Here is a 26,426-nt window from a genome sequence, read left to right as displayed (position 1 = left end):
GGCCAGCCAGGGATTGAACTCATGCTGCAGTGCCTGTGATCAGCTTCACAGTGCTGTGTCTTAACCACTTGTCTCCCACCAGGGAAGCCTAACATGAGTTCTATTAACCGCCAGAAGGTAACCTAGATGGCACAGCAGACCCTTCCTCTCTCACTTTTTGCTCCCCTCAGCAGTGTATTTCAGTACATCAGCCTGTTCTGCTCCCCACTCTCTCTGGTGAATCCTCTCACTACCTGCACTTCTGACCTAGACCCCAGTTCTTATATTCATAAACAAAAATAAATCTGTAAAAAAATAAAAAAAAAAAGACTCGCTTTTGGCCTTCGTGGTGGCACAAAGGCTTAAGACGCAATCTATGACACTATCTACAGCCAGTGCAGTGTGAGTTTGATCCCTGACCAGTGAGCTACCCTCATGTCACAGCAGACCCCTGCTGACTCACCTGCTTCTCCCCTCAGCAGTGTATTTCAGTCAGTCTGCCTGTTCTATTCCCCACTCTTTCTCTGGTGAATCCTCTCACCCCCAACATCTCTGGCCTGTACCCTAGTTCTTGTATGCATAAATTGATTAATCTTTAAAAAAAATTACACCCTTCTGGGCCTCCCTGGAAGCCTACAGGTTAATTCTCAGTGTTATCACAGCTAAGGCCTGAGTTCAATTCCTGACCAGGTAGCTAATCCACATGTGGCCAGCAGACCTCTCTTGTCTTGTCCATGGCTCCCCTCAGCAGTATATTCCAGTGAATCCTGCTGTTCAGCTCTCCACTCTGCGTCTACTGAATCCTCACCACCAGCACTTCTGGCCTATGCCCCAGTTCTTCTACATAAAAATAAATAAAATCTTGAAAACAATTGACTCCTCTATAGGGGCATTGTCAAATACAGAACTGATTAAGCAATCTGACTTCACTCTAGTTTCAGAGCAAAATGTTAGCCATTCTGCCACTCATTCTTTCTTTTATTACATCTCATTATTGTCTCTTCAGATTCTTACTTTCTGTTCTGAATGATTTCCTGCCTTATGGCCATCTAAGGAACATAGTGGAAGGGTAAAGAATTAATTAAAGTTCTAATGGTGCAATTAGTAGTAAGTGTGAACTGTTAAAGCATTTCCTCAGATGTTTTATAGCTTGTGAGACATCATCGTCACCTCAGTCGATGAATACTGACCACCTGTTATCTATTACCATAACATTATACAAGCAGACTGACAGAAAGCAATCTGGTCTCCAGTGATTGGACTACTGAAGCAATTGACAGGCACTTTTCACAAAAGTAAACTGTGAAAGCTAAATGAGATGGTAAATAGAAACTCAGGCAGGTGTTTAATGGAGAAATACTATTAAAACAACCTAGAAGTTGTAAAATGCCGTATTGTTTATGCATATTTTATGATAGACAGTTTGTCCCCATATTTGAAGATAGTAACACTAAAACCAGTGTTATATGTCATACATTTGTGATTACTTACATGGGCTCATTATTTGAGTCAAGAAGTATGTTGCACTGAGTGCAGAAAGTTTATCCTAAAAGAAGTTTAAACCACTCTTGGTTTAAAATGTAAATGTGGGTGGTGAGGCTTCCCACTAAATTGATGCTTTCTCTTAAACTTGATGAAGTAAATAAACTTGAAGAGAAAATAAGTTAATTTAGAAGGGAAATCATGAATTAGCAAATTTCATTGAGTAAAGGCTCTATTTGCGGTAATGTCCTGGGTGCTGAATAACACTGAATTTTGAATATGACTTCTTCAATTATTGATTTGTTGCTTGTCTGTTCTCTAGGAAAGTCAGTTGAAGATCAGCATGACAGTATTTATAGGCTGCATCTCATCTGTGGGATGTAATCCATCTTCGTTAAGTTCAGTAAAAGTGATAGATGGCGTTTGGCAGTGTAATGATGTGATCACTCTACCAGTGCCTCTTTAAATCATAAGCTGTTGCTTTCTGTTGTGTAGGTATTTAATCAGTTATACACCCCATTACTGATTTAATTCAGAATGTCAGTGGTAGGTGAATAATGTGAGTATTTGTATATTAATATCATATTGTATTAATGCTCCCTTCATTTAAGTGTTCTATTCATTTGAAAACCATAAACTGTTGCTTCCTTGGTAGAATAAATTTAATCGGAAATGTTAGGCATCTAACACCTTCAGTGTTTTAACCAGGGTTTCTGTGCAAAAAGTGACTCAGTGGATTATTTGACAATATCATGCTCATCTTTTATGAGTGGTTAAAATAATGCTATAAATTTGTGTCCTATATATATTCACTTTAATTATGTAGATGTTTATAACAGAATTAAAAATTTCAGAAAATACAGCTTAGTATTAAGTTTTAATATGGAATGGCGAAAACTACCATCTGCTTAATGGAAAGATACAGTTAAAAAAATCCCAGAGGTTCATATACTTCCATTTTTCCTTTAAATTTGAGATTGTAAAACAATTTGCATATAGTAAAAATCTGGTTCACAATATTCTGATATTTGGGGATGAATAACTACTATTTGTATTTCACATTTCTGCTCTCATAGTTTTTCTCTTACAATAGAGTGATATTTACAATAAACTATGATTTTAGGAAAAATTGGAGGAACCACTATCTTTTTAATACTTATATGTTACCTTATAGGATCTCATATTAATTCCAAGACTTAGAAGCTTACCATCTGTAGAAACACTCAAAAGTATTTTCAATGAATTAAGGCAGTGTGTGTGTGTGTGTGTGTGTACATGTACACATATATATGTAGACTAGTGCCAGTCTTTCTGTCAACATTGCTTTCTTCTAGATATTTAAGCCAAATGAATAATCTTACCATATACTCAAAAATATCTCCAAGCCTTCTGAGAGCTTCTTCTAGTGCAGTTAAGCAGCTATACATAAATGACATTGACTGAGAATAAACAAATTCCCATTTAATCTCATTAAACTTTACAGCCTCATTCCTATTTCTCTCTCCCTGGGCAATTTGGTACTTGTCATTTTTTTAAAAAGATTTATTTATTTATTCAAACAAATACTGGGTACAGACAGAGGCATGGGAGGGTGAGAGAATTCACCAGAGTGGGGGGCAGAACAGGCAGGCTGACGAAGTACACTGCTGAAGGGAGCAGCGGGCAACAGGAGAGGTCTATGTGCCATGCGGGACCCTCCTCTGGTGGCCGGGGAGCAGCTGGGGATTGAACCAGTGCCACAGAGGCTGCGGGCAGCTTCGCAACCCAGCGCTCAACCGCTGCGCCACCAGGGAGGCCCAATACCTGTCATTTTTGAAGCCACCACATTCAAATCGACTTGGAATGGACAAATGACCACTCACTATTAATGTGACAAGGTACCTTTCTATCTTCATTAAGATGGATAATCTTCTGAGACTACACTAGCATTTATTTATTTATTATTTTTGTTTTTAGGCATCATTATTTATTATTACACAATAAACAGTTTCTCCCCTCAGATGCACTCACCATAGTTTTCCCAAGAACAAAGAGCCCACAGTACTCCACCACCCTGTCCCCACCCTCTGTTCTCTGCTCCCCGCTCCCTTCTTCTACCCCTCCCCTCCTGAGTGTCTCAGATCTAAGGTCTGCTGTCAAGGGTTAGTCTTATAGTTTGTCTTTGTCTGAGCCTTTGTTTCATTTCTCTAAAATCTACATATAAGTGAAATCTTCCAGTATATACTAGTATTTAAAATACTGTTTAAAACTGTTGACACTTAATCTCTACAGAATACTATTTACAGTGATGACTGTGTTAGATTTCAAAAAATCAAAGAGGGGGAAAGTAAAGAAAGAAAAATGGGAACTCAGCTGATTACAATAAAGTGATAGATTTCAACTTACAGAAAAAAATTATGCAAAAAATGCCTACATTGATGGCACTTAACCAATCCATCGATCTGTCATATTTAACACTTTTTTTGGTCATAAGCACCTTTCTCATTTTCATTTATTTTAAATATCTAAATATCTTCATTTCTCTGTGAAGTTTCTATAATCTTTAAAGTTATAGAAATAATGTTATTTGTTTTACTTATATTGAAAGTCTCCATTGCCATGTAATGCCAGCATTCATTTCTGTAATAATTCTTTATGAGAAACACTAAACTTTACATAGAAATAATCTCATTTATCTTCATACATACCAAGAGTAGTCTGGAGCTGTTGGTTATTAACTCCATCTTATAAATGAAAAACAAGGTGACATGGGGACTCCCTCTTGGTCACTTCATCAGCCAGTAACACCGATTAGATTACAAATGAGTTTCCAGTCTCAGCTCAGGACCTCAACAGCCCTGAGGTTAACAACAGTACCACAGATTTTCAACTATTCCATTCCTTCTTATTTCCACCTTTGACATTTCTGTGATGAATTTACCTCCTTGCAAAAAAAGGAACAATATATGTGGACATGTATATACTTTGTGTGTGTGTGTATATATCTATGTGTATATATATATATATTTATATATGCACACCCATGTATACGGTCAGATTCTAAATCAGTATCCTTAAATGTTTATTGAAATACAAAGTAATTCATACTGTAATCATAGCAAAATACTCATTTTACTGCTTAGATTAAGAAGTAATTTGTGGACAGTAAAGAAATCAGAGGCTACATATCTGCATTTCATCTTTTATGCCCACATTTATCAGAGTAAATAACTATGTCTTTGGATAACCGTCTTACCACAGAAAATAATTATTTCCTTACCCACTCACCATATCTTTATAGATTTTTATTTTGTTGTGATCATGAAGTTGCATTCCTCAAATTATATGGCAAATTATTCAAGCCTGTTTGAGAAGACAGACTTTTCCCCCACTGCCCCTTTTATGTTCCCCTCCTCCCTTCATCAATAAGGAAACAAGTTTTTTTGTTTGTTTGTTTTTGTTTTGTTTTATTTTGTTTTGTTTTAAATCAACTGCTTTTGGATAGTTTATCTGAGTAGAAAGGTCTTTACCTTTTTTGAACTTCAGTACGGCAGCCTGATGTTGATTATCTGAACATATTACCTTATCCTTATGTCAGTGAAGGGAAAATTAGAAAGAACATCCCCAGCATCAAAGCCAGAGCTTACCGCCTCTGCTGTTAAGAATAATTAGTATTTGAGAAAGGTCTAGTGACCTGGCTGGGCTATATTGACACACTATTTTTTTTTATTTACATAATAGATCTACTTTTAACTAGATTTGTTGTTAACTATCCCACTATTTTGTCATGTTCACATTCTACATAAAACACAAATAGTACTCTTCAGAGTAATGTTCAACTTAATATGCTCTCATTCCATCTTTGGGTTTTGGGAGTTTGAGGTGAAAAAGACATAAAAATTTGTAGTCAGATGGAAAAAAATGCATAACCAAACAAGTGTTGGTTCCTTAGAAATGTTGTAAACTCTTAAAATGGGTATTGGTGGACACTTAATAAGTGCTTGATAAAAGCTAGCTATTAATTTTATATAAGTTTTTGATTCTGAGATCCCAAATTGTTAACCATTAAGATAGGTTAGTTTCAGCACTTGAAAAACCCCAATATACATTTCATATTTTTTAAATAGACATAACAATTTTTCTGTAAGTTTCATTCAACTTTTCTGGGGCGAATGAACATAAAATATGCTTTTTAATCATAAAATTGTCAATAGATAGCAGCAAAGGACTTATGGGGAGGGTTAAGGAGAGTCTAATAATTTGTCATGTGATAATTCTGCATATTGATGAAAGGGAATTCATACTTCTAAAACTTCAGTACTTCCATTTTTAAAGTGTCAAAATAAACCCAAGATAATTTGCTTACACTTTGCCATTCCTAAACAAATTGATTAGTCTAATTCATAAAACTGAAATTGTATGGCAGCAAAAAATTTTGAAACCATGAAAGTTTGTAAATTATATTTCTTTCTGTTTCATATTTCTAAATATGCTATTTGATGGAATAATAATAATAATAATAATTGCTATTTGATGGAAATCAGTATTACTCTTCCTTAAGTTTACACAGAATGATTTAATAGGATAAATGACATTCAAAATTTGTAGTTATTAAATTATGAAAGAAATAGAATATTAGGGTATAATATACATGAATTGATAGTATGAATAGGGGATTATATTTTTGACTTTGTTTCATAAACTATTAAAGTTGAAATCTTTGTCCTAGTAGTTATTTTTAAATTAATTATCTGACAGCAACTTGTTGATATAATTGTTAACAAAGGAATTTTGGCAGCAGTGTTATTTCTTAATAAGTTATTCCTGCATCACTTATAAATGAAGTGTCTTAAAAATCAGCAGACATATTTTGAAATCACATGAAATCAATCTTTAAATTGATTGTAATAATCAACCCTTAACTTCTAGTTTGTGCAATTCCAAATATTGCTTCCATGAATCAATTTATAATTTAGAGAAGGAATTCAGGGATTAAAGAATATTTTTTAAGTAAAGAGTATGGAGAGACTAGCAACTGTAGATTGAACAAAAAGATTGAATTGGCACTGTTGAAGCATTAAAGCTTTTTGTGATAGCATTTAAAATTAGATATGATACTGATTGCTGAAACGTCTGTTTCATATACCAAGCTGCATGTATATTTGAGGTTTTACAAACTTACTTCTGTCTGCTTCATGCAAAATCTAAGGGGGGTTGTATGGTTCCCCATGGCAGTCTGCCTCCAATGAAATTACTCAGAAATATAAACTACTGACAATTTCTGTACCATATCAAGTGATTTCCAAGATTACCTGTCAGGGCAAGAAAGGTTGCAGAGAACTTACCCTGCTTTTCTCTGCTTTACAGCTTGGAAATGATGCATCTATCTTTCTTACTCACCTGCTTCCAGAATTGACCATATTGGTGCAGTAACTGCAGGCATCTGGAAGGTAGAGGGGGTGGATGGAAGTTTCTGGGATAAATGTCTAACATTTGAAAAAAATCAGAATAAGGAGGACAGTTAGTAATAGACACAAGAAAAAATATATAATGTAGGTAACATGTTTTTAAATTCTGTCCAAATCATCTTTTTAGATTGTTTTTCTCCACCTTTAGATCTGGCACAGCTTTAAATACCTTATGAATTTGGTAAAATTATTTCCCTCACATTACATACAAAGAAATTAAAATTCAAAAAGTCTATATGAATTGTCTAGGGTCCTATAGCTGGTATAACTTTGTGATCTTAGTTACTACCCTACATACTTCTCCAATATTCTAGGTCTTTATTATATAAGAATTAAAGAATAAATGTACTGATCCTGCTTTCAATAGGTTAGTATAGTGTTAGTGGGCAAAATGAAGGGCACCCTAGTAACCCCAAACTTTATACACTCTATTTCTGCCATCTGCCTCATAAAGACAACACATACTCTTAATGCATAAGACCTTCAATAGAAAAGAACTTTAATAGAATTTGTGTACAATCAACAGAAACATAATAGTTTCCCATTAAACATCCAGTTACTCATCTCCTCCTGGGTTAATGCCCAGTCAAACAAGGTTGACCCAAGGTGGGGCTGCTGAGGCCCAAAAGCTTGCCACAAATATAAGGTGCCTTCTGGTGAGGAACCATAGGAAAGGGACAGAAGGGGCCAGTCAAGTCTGGAAGGAAAGGAGCAAAATCAAATTACAAGTCAAGATAAAGGCTGCCTTTGTGAGCCTCCCCATGAATCTCTCACCCAAGTCCCTCTCCAAATAGCTCCTTTCATGTCCCTCACGTTCCATGGTACAAGTCCAAGCCTGAGAAGCAAAGATGGCTTCTTCTTCACATGCCTCTTTTGTCCAAGTGTCTTCTCCAATTTTCTTCCTCTAGCCTTCTCTCCAAAGTTCTTTTAAGCTTCCCTTCCCTGCTCATCTCCACCCTTCCTTTGGTAGGACAAGGAAACTAAAAAATTCCCTTCTATGGAGATTGTACTGTTACAATATTTGAAATCTATATTGGTTTATCTCACAAATAATTCCAGCTGCTTGCTTTGTGCCTAGAACTTTGTTCATTGAGGGAAATGAGACAGTCATGTTTTCTGTTCTCATTCTAGTAGAATGACAGACAAAAAGAAGTCAAACAGTAAGCATGCTAATAGATTATGAAGGAAATAAAGGTGCATAAAAAATAACTGAGCAGAATGGACAATTTTGGATCAAAGAATGTCAGACTGAGGAAGAGACTAGTACTTATGCCAAGAATAAGTCCCCAAGTGTCTGTATATCGAAGACTTTAAAATAGGACTTCTATACCAGAGTGTAATAAATGAAGTAGGGAAAATATCCTGTGATGAAATTTGAGATGAAGGTAATAACTAGATTGTATTTTTTTCTAATGTAGTAAGAATTATTAAGGAAATTTAAGAAGGCCAAAGCATATAAATGCTTCACAATCACCTGAAGTTGTTGGATGGCAAATGACATGACCCCATATGATGACATTTAGAATGCAGGAGGTGATGACAATACTAATTGTGGAAATGGAAAATAAATGAAGATAATAAAGATATGCTTTAGTGGTAAAATTTGAAGCATTTCAGATCGATTGTATGTAAAAAGTAAGGAAAAAGAATTCATAGTGATTGCTAAACTTTAAACTGCATAAACAATGCTACAATTTACATGTCATGAATGTTTGAGGTGAAAAGCTTAACAGCACTCTTAAAATGTATGCTGGAGGTAAAAAGTCTTTTTAGGGTAAATTAAGAACACAGTTTTGCAGATTTTATAGCATTCTGTCATTGTTGGAAATGTTTTTAATTTAGATTTAGATATGTAGACTGTATATATAAGCATGCATATGGTATTTGATTACATTGGAATAGTAGATATCACACAGGGGTGACAACAGAAAAGAAAGATGAGGGACCCTAAATGAAACCTTCGATTATACCTGTATGTGGGAGTTGTGTGAAGGGATTGCTAGTAAAGGGGTAGTAGACATCACTGAGAATATCACTGAGAAATGAGAAAAACATGAGAGCATGTCAGAAAATAAACCAAAAACAACATTTGTAAGAATTTCAAGAAAGAAGATAGCAACTGCTAAGTAAATAGGTAAGGTAAAAACAAACAAACTAACTTTGAATTTAGCAATAGAGAAATTGCTGTTTATTTTGAAAAGAGTAATTTTAGTTTAGTTACTCTAAAAGAATTCAGGTGTTGGAGTAAAATAGAAAGACTTCATGCTGCAGGAGAAAAGAGAAAACAAAGGACCGATGTCCTTGAGAAGAGAGATCATAGCATAATTCTTAGCATAAGTTGTGGATTTCCCTGTTAGAGAAAGATACATACTTCTGTTAACAGGAGGAGACACGATACAATAGAGACAGATTTATGTTTTGGTGGGTTGCTAAGGTATAGTAGGTTTATGATGATTTTAGTATCTGTGAAATGTACTCTGGAAAGCTTGCAAATAATTCATCCCACAATTTCATTTTTAAATCTAACTCCATGCTGTTGTCAATGAATAAAAGATATAAATTTTAAATATTAACAATGAAAAACTAAGTTAAAAAATTAATGGAAGGTTTATTATTACATTGATTCCCCAAACTTATCCAATTAGTAATGTCAATGAATTTATACTCTCTTAAATTTCTAATATTGACATGTACTCTATAATTATAGCTATAATTAAATATTATGCTTAAATATTTGCTTAGATATAGTTATTATTTAAGCATTAATATGATTAAATTTTTTGGATTCTTTCTATTTTTGAGTGTTTAAACATTTACCTCATTATTTTTCTTGGATTCCTGATAGCAAAATCCCTAAAATCTAAAGGCAAATTACTATTCAAATTTATATTTTTCTATGAAATATTTCACTCTCAAATTAATATCCTCTCCAAAAGATATATTGCTATATTTCTTTGTATATTTGTGCCTCCCCCCCATATTCCAACAAATGACTATGCCAGCTTTTCTGAAGGGGATAAGCTATTATATATGAAATACTTTTAAATAGAAAGGAGACTTGGAATCTGAAATTCAAGACAATTTACTATTATTCTTAATTTCCTAACATTATCAACTAGTTTGATACCTAATTTTTTGTAGTGACTCACAAAATAATTTTTACTCAATAATAATTACTTTTATATAGGCTAAATAAATACACAGATATGGGCTTAAGATATTTACATATGATGTGTAAAGAAACTAACTTGGCAACAGATTATGGATGTTTAGCTTGTACTAAATTTCATAAATGTAATACCAATAGCTGATACAATAATTTTAAAAAGCCAAAACCTGGAGGAGCAGCAAAGGGATGCATGGATGACATTTCTGCCCATCCACAGAAATTCATCCATAAGAAAATAAAACAGAAAATTTTGCTGTGAATCAGGACAGCATAGAAGATATGACACTGATTCAAGTCAGTGAAATCAAGGTCTGAAATAAAAACTGAAGTTTTATTATCAAAAAATTTAGCCAGAAACAGAAGGCAGAATCAGACAAGAGATAATGTTTATAAAATACATGAAAAGACTGAAGGATCATGTGAGACCCTGAATTAGTAGCAAACAAAATGATGTAATATTACCAGGCAATAAAGGGTTAGTGCCATATATGGGCCAAAGACAGTGCCCATATAGTTTACCAGTCACTGAGTTCTTTACCAGTCACTGAGGTGCACAATTTCAACACCACTTAGGTTCAGGGAACAACAATAAAGGGATTTATTCAACAAATGGGTAAACAAAGAGTCACTGTAAGAACAGGAAGGATAACAGAGCAGGTTTTCTGATCCAGCAGACTGGGTAGAGGTGGAGTCCTGGAGCCCTCAGTGGCTTTTGCAGGCTTTTATTGGGATTTACTAGGCATACAGCAGGCAGGGGTGCTGAAGGCCTCCCAGCCCCCAGCAGGTGTTCACTCTGTCTGGGCTCTCTGGTGATCTCTGCTGCTCTCGTGGTTCTTCATGCTTCTCTGCTTCTCAGCTTCTCTTCTCTCAGCTTCTGTTGGTATCCCCGCAATGCCTCCCCTAAAAGCCCAGTCTTAGCCCAGGTGAATCCCATCTACACATGCCCACACCCCACTCCAGTTGCCCACCGTCAGGCATGCATTCAGGATCGCAGTTTCTGTCATCTATCCTGATGGCGGGAGGGCAGAAAAGCCTGACACTTTTTACCTTACCCTATAGTCACTAAGGCCACAAGTGACCAGTTAATGCACTATCTCAAACACAGATTTTGTCCAGTGTTTAGAAGCTGTCAAAGTTGGCATCTTCCTGCCACTGAAGACCTAGAATATGTGTTCCTGACAAAAGGCCATGCTCTAGGACCTGGAGCACATGGAAGCCAGAGACAACAGGCTGGGATCCAACTTGCCTCAATAGCAGGAGTCGCTGAGATGTCCTCAAGGCAGCAGCACAGTATCAGACAAACAATGCTGGATATGGCAAGAGCAGTTTGAACAAGAGTTGAACACAACAAATAGCCCGCATTCACACAGCCCAGTGAGGCACCCAGCTCCTGACCCTTGCCTCCCCTTTAGGGTTGTAACAGGAACAACACTGGGGACAGTTTCAGCAGCCCAGCCACCTACAAATCTTCTCAATTTTTCTCTTCTTAAGTCCGTAGCTAGAAGCTTCACCACATCCTTCAGAGACAATAGTCTGGAAGATCTGTGAGGTGGGGGTTGGAATGGCAGACCCTGGGGGCTGCTGATGTAGTTCCTGATACTCCCTATCAGAGACCCCCACAACCACGATTCTTCTTTGCCCAGATATATCCCACCTGGCCCTACTTGTGCTCACCTTGGCCCCCATCTTCTATGGGGCATGACCTGTAACAGCCTTTGGCTCCACCCTTGCCCTTCAGCTTCTGGTTATAGGAGGCGGGGGTGGGGGGGTGGGGGGTGGAAGTAGCTATTCATGCTAGACCAGCTATCTGAGAAGGAAAGGTCGAGCTGAAAGATGGAAAGAAAAGGAGGTAGAGCAGGAAGAGGAGCAGGAAGAAAGGAAAGAGCAGGCCTGGAGGACAGAAAACAAGGGGAAGAAGCAGAAGAAAGAAAAAAAAATGCATGTATTCATGAATAAACAAAATGTTATTCTTTTGGTGCATGTTAATATTGTGTGTGTATTTTTTTTAAGATTTATTTATTATGCACACAAGAGCTGGGGTACAGGCCAGAGATGCAGGGGGTGAGAAGATTCACCAGAGACAGAGCAGGGAGCAGAACAGGCAGACTGACTGAAATACACTGCTGAGGGGAGCAGTAGACGAGACAGGAAAGGTCTGCTGCGCCTGTGGGTTTCTCCCTGGCCAGCCAGGGTTCAAACTCATGCTGTGGAGGCTGCAGATTGCTTCTTGGTGCAGTCCTTAACCCCTTGTGCCACCAGGGAGGCCCTGGTGCATGTTAATATTGTAAGTGCTCTTAACTGCATTCAATTTAGAAGATCCATGTTCATTTTAGAATGGGAATCAAAGATTCAGAATCATAATAGCATCAGAAGCTACATGTATATGCAAATTTCAATTCATAAGTACTTTAACTAAATCCACAACAAGTACATGTTCTTGAATTACTAATATATCACCAGAGAATAGCTCATAAACTGGACATAATGCTACACTTTTGTTCAGAACCCATGTATAGTTGTACTATTTCTCAATTCCCAAAGTCTTTATGCATCTCTCAGGCTATTTGAGGTTGTTTCTTCTGCATGAAAAATGTCCACATTTTATGGCCTACTAAAAAGAATATAATATAATAAAGCATTAATCACCAATAAGTTAGTAACTTAGCCTATAAAGAGAATTAGTTACAAAGAGTAAATAAAAAACACCTAGAGATTGTCTTAAAACAAGAGAAGCCATATCTAGTGATAGAAAAAGGGGCTCTTTAAAGAATATTTAGGTAAGAGAACGTCTCAATTTTTTTCAAATCATTTAGGAAATTATTCTGATTGTATCTGAATTTCTGTTAGATTTTTTTTCCACTTCATTGTATGTATTGAAGTGTTTACAATCACTTCATTGTATGAAGTGAACTAAGGAAAATTATGGATCTTTTCACATGACACCTGAAAATGACAATAACACCTTTCTCAATAATTCATTGAAGTTTGTGGTTTTGATCTAAAGATTCACCTAATTTTCTTGTATGGGATACGAGGATGGATTCTGAATTATTCTCTAATTATATTTATTAGAGAAAGGCTCTACTTCTCAGGTTGTTATAGAGCAACCCCGATATTGAACTGGTTCCTGCCTGTGGGTCCTCACCCGTGCGCTTAAAAGGGACTTATGAATACTCCACTATAGGCACACACACAAAAGGTTAATAAAAGGTTTATTTGCAAGGGAAAAGGAAATAAGGAAAATGTACAAGTCAGGGAGAAAATAGGGAAATAAAGTCTTTAATGTGTCCTACCCGATCTGAAGACCTGGAAACCCAAAGTCACTCTCAGAGCTGGCCCGACTAGCTGGCGGAGAGCCAAAATGGGGATTCCCCAAAGCCCACGTGTCTGCCTTTTTATATCCACCTGGCTGCTTAACCCCACCCTCAGGTCCCAGCCACCTTCCCTTTGGTGGTGATGGTATTTGGAGTTCCCAGTGTCTTTGGCTTTGACCTGGGGTGGGGGTGGAGTCCACAAAGCCTGTATGGAATTAGCTTTGGGACATCCTTTTCCCCCTAACAAGGTCACCTAGACATACCCTAAAGGATGAAGTATTCATATCTCAGGGTTTTAGAAGCCTTGGAGTTTATGCCCTGGGACCTGGATATACAAATGTTAGCTTAATCTTGGTTAAAGCAGTGCTTATCTCCAGTTATTCCTGAAGGACTAATAAAACTATAATTACCTATATGCTCGCTTTTATAGTATATAGTTCTTCCATTATTGGTGACACAGATAGAGGCACTTGCTGAGACACGTCTGAGTCCACATAACTGCAAGCTGAGCTTGGAGTTCAGGCTGCAACTCAGATCTTTAATGTTTTTATACTTGAGGTACAAAAAGATGACAGGAAATAGGTTTTGCTTTTTGTTTCTTTGGTTTTGTTTTTAAACACAGACACATAGAGTCTCTTAAAGGCTTCAAGCAGTTTCAATCTGTTTCAGTACTCCCTTAGGGCAAATTGTTCCTGTGTTCTGGGAAAATCAAGTAAATAGGCCTGTTTTGTTATGCAGTGTAAGGCAAAGATTCTCTTCCAAACATGGAAATATTTGAGATACTTTGGTTTCAGGGAATTTAAAATGCTTTGGTGATGATAGTAAAAGCTTTTCTTTTTTAAAGGTAGAGCTGCAAGTTTCCAAACAATTTGCATTTAGAAATTAAAATGTGTTTTAGTAAGTAGGATAATGAGAATAAAAGAGTAATATAGAATTATTCTCCATTTGAACCCTTTTAATTGGTTGGGTCTCTTTTATTAGAGGGGTGACGATCTGGAGTGGATTCACATTCAGGAAAGGCAGATTTATTGCAATAATTTAGGCACAAGAAGAATCAATTACAGGTAGTCAAGTGTGGCTCAATTTTATAGATATGTTCATTTACTGGAACGCACATCACTAGTGGTTACTTGGATTGGCATTCTCTTCTCATTTTATTACTAAATAATTATCTTTGTACAGACTATAACTATTGATTTTGTTTTATTTACTTATTACCTGCCATATTACTAAACACTTAATAGTTTTTCATTATTTCAGGTGATTGATTAGTCACAGAAACAATCATTTTTCTCATATTTAAATTGTTCCTTGTTTAAATATTTGGACTATAATGTGGTATTTAATTTATTTAGTCTTTGGTAAATTAGATTGGTGAAAAGAACATTAAGATTTTTAACAGATTGAAAAACAGAAAGATATGGGTGCAGTATATAAGTGAAAGCTGTTGTGGTTTAGATATGATCAATATTGACACTCCAAATATTGAGCGGATTATATAGATATTGGAATGTTCAGATCATACCCTGGTCAGTACCCTCCACTGATGCTTGTCTATCCTGGTATGGAATCTGTTAATGATGTGAAATAATTTCAGGAAATAAAAATGTAATCATCATATATGTAATATATTTTATCTTATTGGTTAATATGAAAAAATAATAAAATGACATTAAACCTCCAAGTCAAAGATTGATATTGTGATTTATATAGTATGTGATCTACATTGAAATCTATTATAATGCATAATAGAATTAGAAAAGGGAAAAACATCCATCCATTTAATAATTATTTGTAAAGCATTCTAGTAGCATAGACTGAAGAGAAATTAACAGGTGTTTTCATTTCCGACATTATCTCTGTCATTGACAATTATACCAGATCAGTTACTTTAAAATCCATTGAATTGTGTAAAGAATGGAGTAGGAACAGGAGGGAGAATAAAATTAGGAGGGAAAGAGAAGAAAATAGAGAGAAACAGACTCTTTTGGGTCTTACTTCTACAGGGTTAACACTCAGAATAATCAGTATTTATCACTTCAAAATGTAAATCTGCTTATTTCACATGTTATATTATTCATTTCCTTCAAGATATTTCCAGATCTGCTTTGAGACATGATTTTCATACATACAATTCACCCATTTAAGTATACAATTCAATGATTATAGTATATTTTCAGTCATGTAATCAATTAGAAAATATCTTATCACCTTTCCCCATCCATTGATGACTATCATTAAGTAAGGCTGCAATCATAATTCCTGTAAATATGGACATATCTTGAGAAGTGGAATTGCTAGATTATATGATAACTATATATTTAAACTTTTAAAAATTATTTGAAAAAAATTAGGATAGGGTAGAGTTTAGGCAAAATTTTACTCTTTAGATAAAGTCCAGCTATGTGCATTTTGTGCAGCTGAACATCAAGTCTGGACTGTGAACTAGATTCAGGATCCTCTTTCTCTGGAAACTACAACATTAAGATAGAGGTGGAATATTGTATACAGAAACTTATTTTAAGCTCTGCACCTGGCTTGTCCTTGCTTCTTTGTGTCTTTAGATCATCCAGAAAAGATTAGTGTGCTTCATGCTACAGACAAAATTTCATACAGCAAAGTTTCTGATACTACAGTATTTTATAGAGAACAAACTAGTAGAATAATACATTTTCAACAATTTAAGCCATTGTCATAATTCATAGTTGTAGCATGTCCTTGAGATAAATATTATCTTATTCACTTTATCAATCTTTATTTGTAACTGATATTATGGCCACTGTTTTTGCACATGTAACTCCCTCCCAAGAATATCCTTTATTGCCTTTTTGTTTCAAAGCCTTTATCCTACATTGAGAACACTCTACAGAGATGATGGAGCTATTGTGGCTTTCTCAATGGAGGTGAGATGAATGTATATTCTCTATGCTGTCCTCTGAGCAGATGTAAGGGCAGTGGTTGGTGTCACTAGTTCAATTAACTAACCCGTTACCGCGCAACTAAAATCTAGGCAAAAAAGTTTGGCCATGGTTCTGAGTTATTTGCCTCTGCTGTAGTTTTTGGTGTTGTGATCTCCACTCCTCACTTCTCTAAAAATACCTGAGATCTCATTCATGATTAGCCAAACCCAATCCTCTGGCTCAAAGATGGGTGAGAGGGAAGCAGGATTTTAATTATTTATTTTTATTTTTTTGTAAGTGCTTGGGATGAGGAGGTATAATTTTTCTGCATATGCATGACACTTCCAATACAATTATTTATCTTGGATACAAAGTATAGAGCCATTGTTATAGTTATTATTATTTTTTTTATCTATGCCTATTCTACATCCATGAGTTCCAAGAGTGTTTAGAAACTCTGTTCAATATTTCAAGACTGGTTAATGGATATTTTATGTGAATTTTCAAACTATGTAATTATGCACCAGGTCCAGGAAGTCAAATTTCTCATTCTACCTGTTCAGCTGATTCAAAACTCAATGTTGATACACACACACACACACACAGAAACACACGCACACACATACACACACACACACACCAATGCCTGCTACATGATCCCACTGTTTTAAATCATCATTAAATGGACATAATTTTTTTTATGGTTTTTAAATTTGGTATATGCCTTCAAATGACTATTAATGGCACACACTGTTTTGTAGTAAACTGAAAATGTTTTGAAAAGGAAATACATTACTGAAATATTTTAAAACATAATAACAGTGATTAAGTGTACTGTCAGATGGTCAGTTATTACAAAAATTAAAAAAAATATATTGTCCTGGACAGTGATATGCATTATATACTCTAGTAATCCTAAAACTGTATCAACTGTAGAAAAGAAGCTTCTGCTTCTTCTTAAGGGTGATACCAAGTAGTTTCTTCTTGATCTAACAGGAAAAACTGATCATGAAGAAGGTCTGTCAAAGTTCCTTGGAGTAAGATACAGAAGGAAGATGGACCAATGAGTCTGATTTGTATGGATTTTTTTCAGAGCTATGTTATTTCTCTGTCTGTTTTTGACTGGTGAAAGATGGTCATGCTGCATAGACTACTAGTAGTTTTCACTTCTGAAATGATTTAAAAGTACAAAAAATACTATGGAATAGATGATGTATTCATTAATAATAGAAGCACCTTTGCCATTATCAACCTTCTACCTACTTACATCAAATGAAAACAACATGATTTATAAAAGAATAACTTAACAGATTTTATTTTTATTGTACTTTAAATATTTGCTGTTCTAGGTTTCCATGTTAATAACTTTCATTAATTGCTTGTAATTTGTTTTGTTGATTGTGTGAGAGGAGGCTACTCATGGTACATATTTATTACACAATTTACCAAGAGTCAGACAAGATGAAACTAATGAATCATTTCTTTGGTTCAAACTTTGTATTCAATGAAATTATACAATATTTTATATGATAGTACTAAAGAACATAGACTTTGGAAGCAAATGACCTTTGTTAATAATTTTGCATTAACACTGTCAGTCCTGTGATCACAGGTTTCAGTTGCCTTAGAAAAAGAGGAACAATAAAGCAAATTTCACAGAGAAGTGAAATGATGGATGCAGAATGGTTAGCAGAAATCGTAGTGAAAAAATAATGTCCAATAAAGTGTGCTATTAATTTTTATTATTAATGGGGCATACTGTTGCATGTAAAAAAAAAACAACAAATGACAAAAACTTAAATCATATTTAAAAATCCAATTCAAAAGATATTAGATGTTTTCCACTCCCACTAAATCCTGTTGGGTTAATCCAAACTTCATCCTTCTTAGTCTTGAAAATAACTGTTTTTTTTCACCTGCTTTCAGAAAAGCTGGATTTTTTCAGAGATTCCTTGAAAGAAAATGATAGATTGTTTTATGCTGTTAATTTCTTAATATGACAGTAGAAGCTATCTATTTTATCTTTAGTTAAGCTTGCTAAGCATAATAACTGAGAAAAACAGTTAATATGAAGGGGAAGCGTGATAGTTTGGTTTACATAAATATGTACTCAAACCACCTGTATGGAAAATAAACAGCTACCCTATGTTATCCTAATGATGGGGAATATAATTTTAAGAAATAATTTCTCTTGTTTTTCACATTTTTCATTTTTGTGTAATAGAATCTATGTACTACAATTTATCTTTTTCTGACAGCATTTTAATAGTGACACAACTGGCAATTAGTTTCTTTTTGTATATTTTATATTACATTAATTGAGTAGAATTAAAAAAAAATGTATCATAGTAGCTTATTAAAATATCTATCATTATTTGACTGTTGTGAGTATAGAATTCTATTATGGCATTTTAATACTATCGTGGGTTTTGATGCATTTGTTTTTTCTTGACATCTCCAGATATAATATTCAGAGAAAACTAATTATAATCATACCTAATGGTATCACTGCATATGACTGTTGAAAATATGAGTAAATTGTTGTGCATGGGATGCTTTTTAAAAAGCTTTTTAAAAAATATTATGATAAAAAATGAGTCACTCTTTTCATAATAAAAGGAAATTATTTAGTTGAGCTTTATTTGGTATAAGATTATATCTTTAATGAGATGTTTTTCCAAAACCTTCCATGAAAAATACAATTCATAGTTGAGGTTTGTTGTTTGTATATATAAATGACCATATATAAATGGTTTATTCTGTCCATAAGTCATGTATTTTGTCGATAAAGTATGAATTTATTCTCTTCTTTCTCCTATCAGATGTGGGTTCTGTTGAAGGACTTGCCTATCACAGAGCCTGGGATACATTGTACTGGACCAGCTCCACTACCTCTTCCATCATCAGACACACAGTGGACCAGACTCGGCCAGGAGCTTTTGACAGGGAAGCAGTCATTGCCATGTCCGAGGATGACCACCCACATGTGCTAGCCCTGGATGAATGCCAAAAGTAAGAAACTTCCTTCATTATAAGTTAAAAACTATCCTATTTATGTATAATTTTAATAAAATTAACTATAAAATAAGGATTTCCTTTGGAGTTCTCTTTTCACAATCCATAAAATTATTTTTTTTAAAATACCATTGTAAAATGTAAAGAGTTAAGTACTGGACTCTTTAAATACCTGGTATTTGAGAGCTCTAGTAAAAGCTCTAGTAAAAATCTCAGTTATTAAAGGGAAAATGGAAAATACTATATTGGAAAAGGTGTATGAAAAAGATACTAATGAATACCTGATTTGTGTAATAAACTTGGAAAAAGCTATTAAAATGTATTGAAACCTCAAAGGTGTTTAAATACTTTAATCAAGTATTCTAACAACTGGAGATTTCACCAAATGAAATACAGAGGAAGGAAAAAAAACATAATAGATCTTTGTGTGCAACTATTTTTTCAGTAATAGATACTTGACAACAGTCTAAGTAGTCCAGATTTGTTTGATGATATATTGTGCAGGCAATTATAATAATACTTATAAAGAATTCATGATAAGTAAAAATGCTGAGGCCATACTCTAGAGTGAATAAAAATAGTAGCAAATCAGAAAACTGTCATGTTTTGGGAAATGATTAAAAGCAAGTAGTATGGCAACTGAAATAAAAAAAAAAACAGTTGAAATGAATATATATCCACAATCACACATGGAGTTCCACTCTCATACAATATGGTAAGGTTATTTGTTAACTACTATAAAATCCTTTTTCCTTCAATAAAGAGGTAAACAAAAATCAGATGATCAACCTGTGTTTCACTGGGCAAAATTAGAACTTTTTTTAGGTGTGATGAAGAAATATTAAAGATTAAACAGGCAATGACAGGCAATGATGGATAATCACTGACTATTTGATGGGAGAAAGGATTGCATTAATTACTCAGTGTAAAAATAATTTTATGTGTTCTCTTATGGAGAGAACACTTATTCTTATGAAGTAAGAATAGACTTTACACTCAACTGGACATTTCATATTATATCTGCAGACTCTGAAGGCTAAAAGATTTGGAAAATCTTGCTGCCTCATTGAACGGTTCTGATGAATTAGTTCATATCTGTGCAGGTCTTCAGATGCCTGGACAAAAGTTGCTCTACTGATCACACTACCGCCCTGTACCATTCAGCTTGTTGTTGAATCAGCTACACTGATGCTGACACTTCACCAAAAGACTCTTTGGATAATAAGGAATTTAAAAGAGACCTTTGAAATAACCTAAGGGAGATCACTGTGATATTACAAGTGCTTTATCCTATAATTATTCATTACATTGGTTAAATTACATTATCATCTTGCATATGGTCAACAGTAATTTAGAATTAAACATATGAAATTAAAATACTAAAACAATTGAATTGCAACACTACATGTAATTAAAATTTAAAGTGTAAAATATTTTTAGCATTATACTTATCAACAAAGCACTATTATATGTTAGTTGGTGAACAGAAAATTAAAAATAAAATTAAATTCTGCATGAAGTAGACTTTTTGAGTTTAAATCATGGTTCAGTTAATCAACTTCAATTATTCAAGCTGTCTGTGTTTCTGTTTTCTTATCTGTGAAATGAAAGGTAAAGTTTAAAGAGCAGTAATCATACTTCAGAAATTCCATAACCTAAAAAGCTATAGTATAGGAAAACAATACAACTTAATTGTGTACTTTCCATCTCATATTATATGCAGGGCATTACATGTTTTGAATAATTATTTTATTTATTTTAAATGTCAAAGTGTCTGAATAAAGTTGTTGCATGCTTAAGAAAATGAGATGTTTTTTATTTTGCAAATTTACTCACAGGACAATATTCTTTTGACAGTTGCTCACTTAAAAATCTTTTATATTCAAAGAAAAATGAAAATGCTATGCAGAATATTAACAAACAACATAGATGATCCAGGTTTTCACTTTTGGTGGGGGTTATTTTTCAAATCAGCAAGTAGGAAGATTTTAGTTGTGAACTTAAATATTATCTAGTAATGCATTTTTATAATATTATATAATCATACATTGAATGATTTTGTTTACTATAATCATGCATTGATATTAAATAAGTATATATGGAAATGATATGTAATCTTGCTGTAAATATTAAATATTATTTTACATAGTTTTCACAAAGCCAATGTACTTTTTCAAGTATTGACAGAAACTTCCTGCCTGCTACCTGGCCTTCTTCCCTCGTTTCCTTTCTTCCTTCCTTTATTCCTTCCTCCCTCCCTCCCTTCCATTCCATCTTAAGGAACAACAAACTGTCTTCAAATGAACTTATATGGGCAGTCCTGTGGATAAAAGAAGATAAATAACTGTTTCAGTAAAAATAGGATATGGAGACTCAAATGTCTCTCTTTTCCCAGTGACTCTAAGGACTTCCATAAAATACCAGGTTTTCCGCTAAGAACAGTTTAACAAATGCTGGTTTAAAGAATTCTATGCAATCTATAGGTAACATATGTTATATTTATGGATTTGAGAGTAACCCCTTAATTCCAGAAATGCCAGTATAATTTATAGGAAAATCACACTGATAAAAAGAGTAGGGAAAAATTTTAAAGAAGTATAGAAATTAGTAACTATATAGTCTTTGAAAAATATTTGAAGCAGAACATTGAATTTAAAATGCAAATCTGGAAGGGTAGGGAGTTTTTGTTTTTACCAATAGAAATCCAAAATATAGTCATATTAAGAATAAGTCCAGAATGATCATACTGGGTCTGCTGAGACATAATATTAATAAGTTAGAGCTTATAGGAATTTCACAGAAATTTGATAACCGTTTTGTCCTTGTTTAAAAATAAATCCTCATTATGCATCATTCAGACTCAATTTAATTGAATCACTATTTGAGAGCACGCCCAGATATAGTTGTTTTTCAGAACAGTTTTCATGTTTCATTTAAGAACTTAAGAAAAATATATATCCAAATGTGATATACATAGCTCCCTTTATTGTCTAGCCTTCCTTAAGGATCACAGAATATGAAATGTTAATTTTGGTTCTTTTCAAATAGCTTGATATTGCCACACTTTTATTAATGTTTGTGCTATTAATGAACTTTGTAATATAGTACTATAATTTTAATTTTAATTAGTTTAATGTTTTGGACGAACTGGAATGAACAGCATCCAAGTATCATGAGGTCTACCCTGACTGGAAAAAATGCTCATGTGGTGATCAGTACAGATATACTCACTCCTAATGGACTCACCATCGACCACCGTGCAGAGAAGCTGTATTTCTCAGATGGCAGCCTAGGAAAAATCGAAAGGTGTGAATATGATGGATCCCAGAGACATGTAAGTTAATTGAGAATTTCTTGAATGTAGATTTTAATAATGAAACATTTAAAAAAAGTTTCTTTATGCTTGCCTAAAAATATATTCATTTCAAGGGATTTCAAAATACTTAATTATTTGAACCAGCCTAACAGAATAATCTATTTAGTGAAAAAGAAAACTGTGGATAATATTTTAAAAACTTTTTTCAAGTGCATTTGTTACCATGGAGACAGTTCAACTCTTGTAAACTCTTCTGGAGAAACAATAATTGATTTCTCTTATTTATTAAATTAATTTAGCTAATTTTTTAGGGTGATTTGTCTATACTTCATTGTTATTTATTTTTTTTAATATTAATAAAACTGACTCTGTTCTAGAATAAATGAACATTAGAGTAGAATGAAATGATCCTTCATGTCATCTCCTTCTATGTTCCAAAAACAACCTAAGCAAATCTGAAGAGAGTATGGGATTCCTTTCAGTCAGACCCATTATCTGTCTCTTTTCTCTGAGTTTCAAATGAAATGTTTGTGGAAGAGTCTTTACATCGTCTCTGGAGAATACTTACAGCAAATATTGAGGGCCTGTACAAAGATCAAATTCCAGTGTCCTCCACTTACCCCTTGAGAACAGCAGTTCTTAGCAACCAGGAAAACTCAGGGTCAAAAGGGTCAGATCTGGTAGTCAGACAAGTGGAAAAATCTCCCCACACCCCAGGGCATTACAAAAGGACAAAAGGATCCTCATCTTCCTTATGGTGCTGCAACAGAAGTGGTGAATATATTAATGGTGTCTTTACAATATTCTAGTAAAACAATATTTATATAAACAGATAACCAACCAGCATACCATACCATAGTCTGTAACTTCTTATCTATACCATTAAACATAGTGCTTAATTCAATTGCATATATTTCCATACCTGTATTTCTTCATGCATATCATTGCATTGTAAATGTTATATAGATATATAATATACCCATTAATATGTCAGCTAACATATACATATACAATCTAATCTATATATTAATACATAGCATGCATTGATCTATGGATATATTATATAGAGATATTCTAGGACAAGTAGCTATCTTATTTACCTGTGTGTGTGTGTGTATGTGTGTGTTAGAGAGAGAGAGAGAGAAAGAGAGAGAGAATGAAAAAGAATGGCACATATAAGAAAGACCCACAACTATAAGTGCTGGGGAGGATGTGAAGAAAATGGACCCTATTACAAAGTTGATGGGAATGTGAACTGGTGTCACCTTTATGGAAAGCAATCTGGATTTAACTTAAAAATATTAAAATGGAAATGCTATAGGACTGAGCATTCCCACTTGTTGGCATATAGCTACAGAGTATGAAACCACCAACAAAAAGTCCATATGTTCCACAATAGTCACAGCAGCAATATTTACAGTGTAGGACAAGGAATGACCTAAATTTCCTTCAACAAAGAAATTAATGGTGAATACATGGTATACATAAACCATGGGATATTGTGCAGCCACAGGAAAGGATGAAATATAGCTATTTTTCAATATACTGAAGGGGGCATAAGAGAATTGTGTGCAGCAAAGTAAATCTGAATAATAAAAAAAATATTACACATTCACTCAACAGATAATTTGATCACACACAGCATTTCCAAAAATTAATGGAGATTAATAAACATCCTGAGGTTTCTGAGTTTAAGAGGGAGGGAAAAAGGAAAGGGACAGAGGCACAAAATAGAGGGTGGTAGGGGCCTACCCGGTGGTGCAGTTGTTAAAGTCCCAGCACTATCAAGCTACCACCAGCCACTGTGGCATAAGTTCAACCTCTAGACAGGGAATTAACACACATGGTGCAGTAGACCCCTCCTGTCTTGCTTTCTGTTCCCCTAACAATGTATTTCAGTCAGTCTGCCTGTTCTGCTCCCCACTCTGTCTCTGTCCCCACTCTGTCTTCTTACCCACCCCCACCTCGCACCTATGACCTACACCCAGTCCTTTTATGCATAAATAAGTAAAATAAGTCTTTTAAAAAAATAAATGTTGTTAGGGAAAAAAATGTTAATTTCTAAATCCCCAAAGGTCTGCACAGAGCACTGGGGGAGTAAACTGGAAAGAAGTCAGAACTTACAATATGAAATATTTGGAATGTATCTTTTGGAAAAAGGAAGCAACCTATGTTTAAGTTAAATTTTGGAGAAATTCTTATAAATCTATGCATCATAAACCCACAAACAAAGAACAATTACCATTGCTCTCCTAAAGAGAGTTTTAAGAGCTTATCTTTGAGAATATGTAGGAATTAAACTGTGGTCAAGCACATTTTTGTAACTGTAGCTTTAATAAAGTTTTATAGGCGTATTTACTACATTACATCTTTTTTTATTTGCTCCTGTATACTGTGAATCTTCAGAATGAAATATGGTACAGTATAGTTCTGCTCAGACAATCCTATTTTGTTCATGTAGTGTGCAGAGCGATTATTTGATTTGAAAAATAGTGATGTACTATTTATAAATCTCTTCATTTATTGTAAGAAAGTATATAACTTATTACTAATCAAGGAAACAGCTTCTTTCAAACATTGAAAAAATCAGACAAAATGATTTTTGAACACATTTTACTCTTTTAATTATCTGCTAATGTTTAGCTTAAAAAACATTCATAGCTTTACTTTCCTCTGCCAATCTCAGTATTAGATTTTATAATTCAATTTTAGTTTAGAGTAAATTCATAATAAAATATAAATACATATAGTTTAAATTGGACTTGTATTGATAAAAATATAACAAATGGTTAGTTTTCTAATGTACTAATTCAGTATATTTTTTAAATACCACATTAACTTGTGTGGTGGTTCTACCTACAGATTTGCTGAGGGAAGCATTTTCTGTTTGAATACTCTTGAATGATCTAATGATTGGGACAATGAAACATCAGACAATAATTTCATTTTTATTTCTGTTCTGTCCTGTCATTTCTGTTGTTCTTGTAGTTGTAGCTGAAACAATAACTAATTTTGACAGGGGCTAAGACAGCATGATTATAGCCTTTCTCCCTGCAGTTACCCTGTAAGTGTTAATCATTTCTTGGAAGGCATGAACTACCTGAGTGACACAAACCCTTCCAAAAGAGATGTTGTTTATGTTCCTAGAAACTGCAATTACTGATGTTTCTTCTGAAATTCTTTTAGAAACTTTGTCCAAAGGTTTTAATATATTCCCAGGCAGAAATACTAAGTCCTGAGCCTTGTCGTTGAAAGAAGAAGGATGTAGGATATTTCACCTCTTGGATTAACACACACTAATGAGAATTGTTTTGGATAAGTATAGGAAAACAAGTTTAAAAAAAAAACATAGTCAATCACAACAATATTAGATTTTCTGTTTTTTTTTTTGCCACCAAATATTTCCTTCTATATACTTACAGAAACAATTATTGCATTCTATAAATGAATTTACATTCTATTCACCTATTTAAGTATCTAATCTATGTATGTTTACGCTATTTTTTATAATATAGTTTTAATAATACTGTGATATGGTCTCAATAGAGACCAGCATTCTGAAACTTTAAAACTGGTGTTAAAACCCCCAAAAGTGAAATTACTTAACTAAGTAAAACTAAATCCTATAATCAAAGACAAATAATTCCGGTATCAATTTTTAAAAGATGAAAAATATAAATTTAGCAAATTTAATTTTTTATTATAAATCAACATCAGCATGAGCAGTCATTACACTTTCAGTGACCTGATAATTTGCCCATCATTAACAGGAACAATCTGGTATTATTTCACAGATTAGAAGGC

General features: G+C 34.1%; 1 protein-coding gene across 1 annotated transcript in view; it reads left to right on the top strand.

Moving 5' to 3' along the window:
• The window catches only part of LRP1B (LDL receptor related protein 1B), a gene marked incomplete at its 3' end in the record, with an annotated part of 1,731,654 nt that overhangs the window by 1,394,941 nt on the left and 310,287 nt on the right, over nt 1-26,426 (top strand). Inside the window, exons 42-43 of the mRNA XM_084254814.1 lie at nt 19,114-19,303; nt 22,436-22,640. Of these exons, the coding sequence (XP_084110940.1) occupies nt 19,114-19,303; nt 22,436-22,640 (395 nt within the window). The remainder of the gene's footprint in view (nt 1-19,113; nt 19,304-22,435; nt 22,641-26,426) is intronic.

This window comes from Talpa europaea (assembly GCF_964194135.1).
Source record: "Talpa europaea genome assembly, chromosome: 1".
NCBI classification, from domain to species: domain Eukaryota; kingdom Metazoa; phylum Chordata; class Mammalia; order Eulipotyphla; family Talpidae; genus Talpa; species Talpa europaea.
Note: the sequence above shows the minus strand (reverse complement) of the source record. Positions and strands in the feature narration are given on the sequence as shown.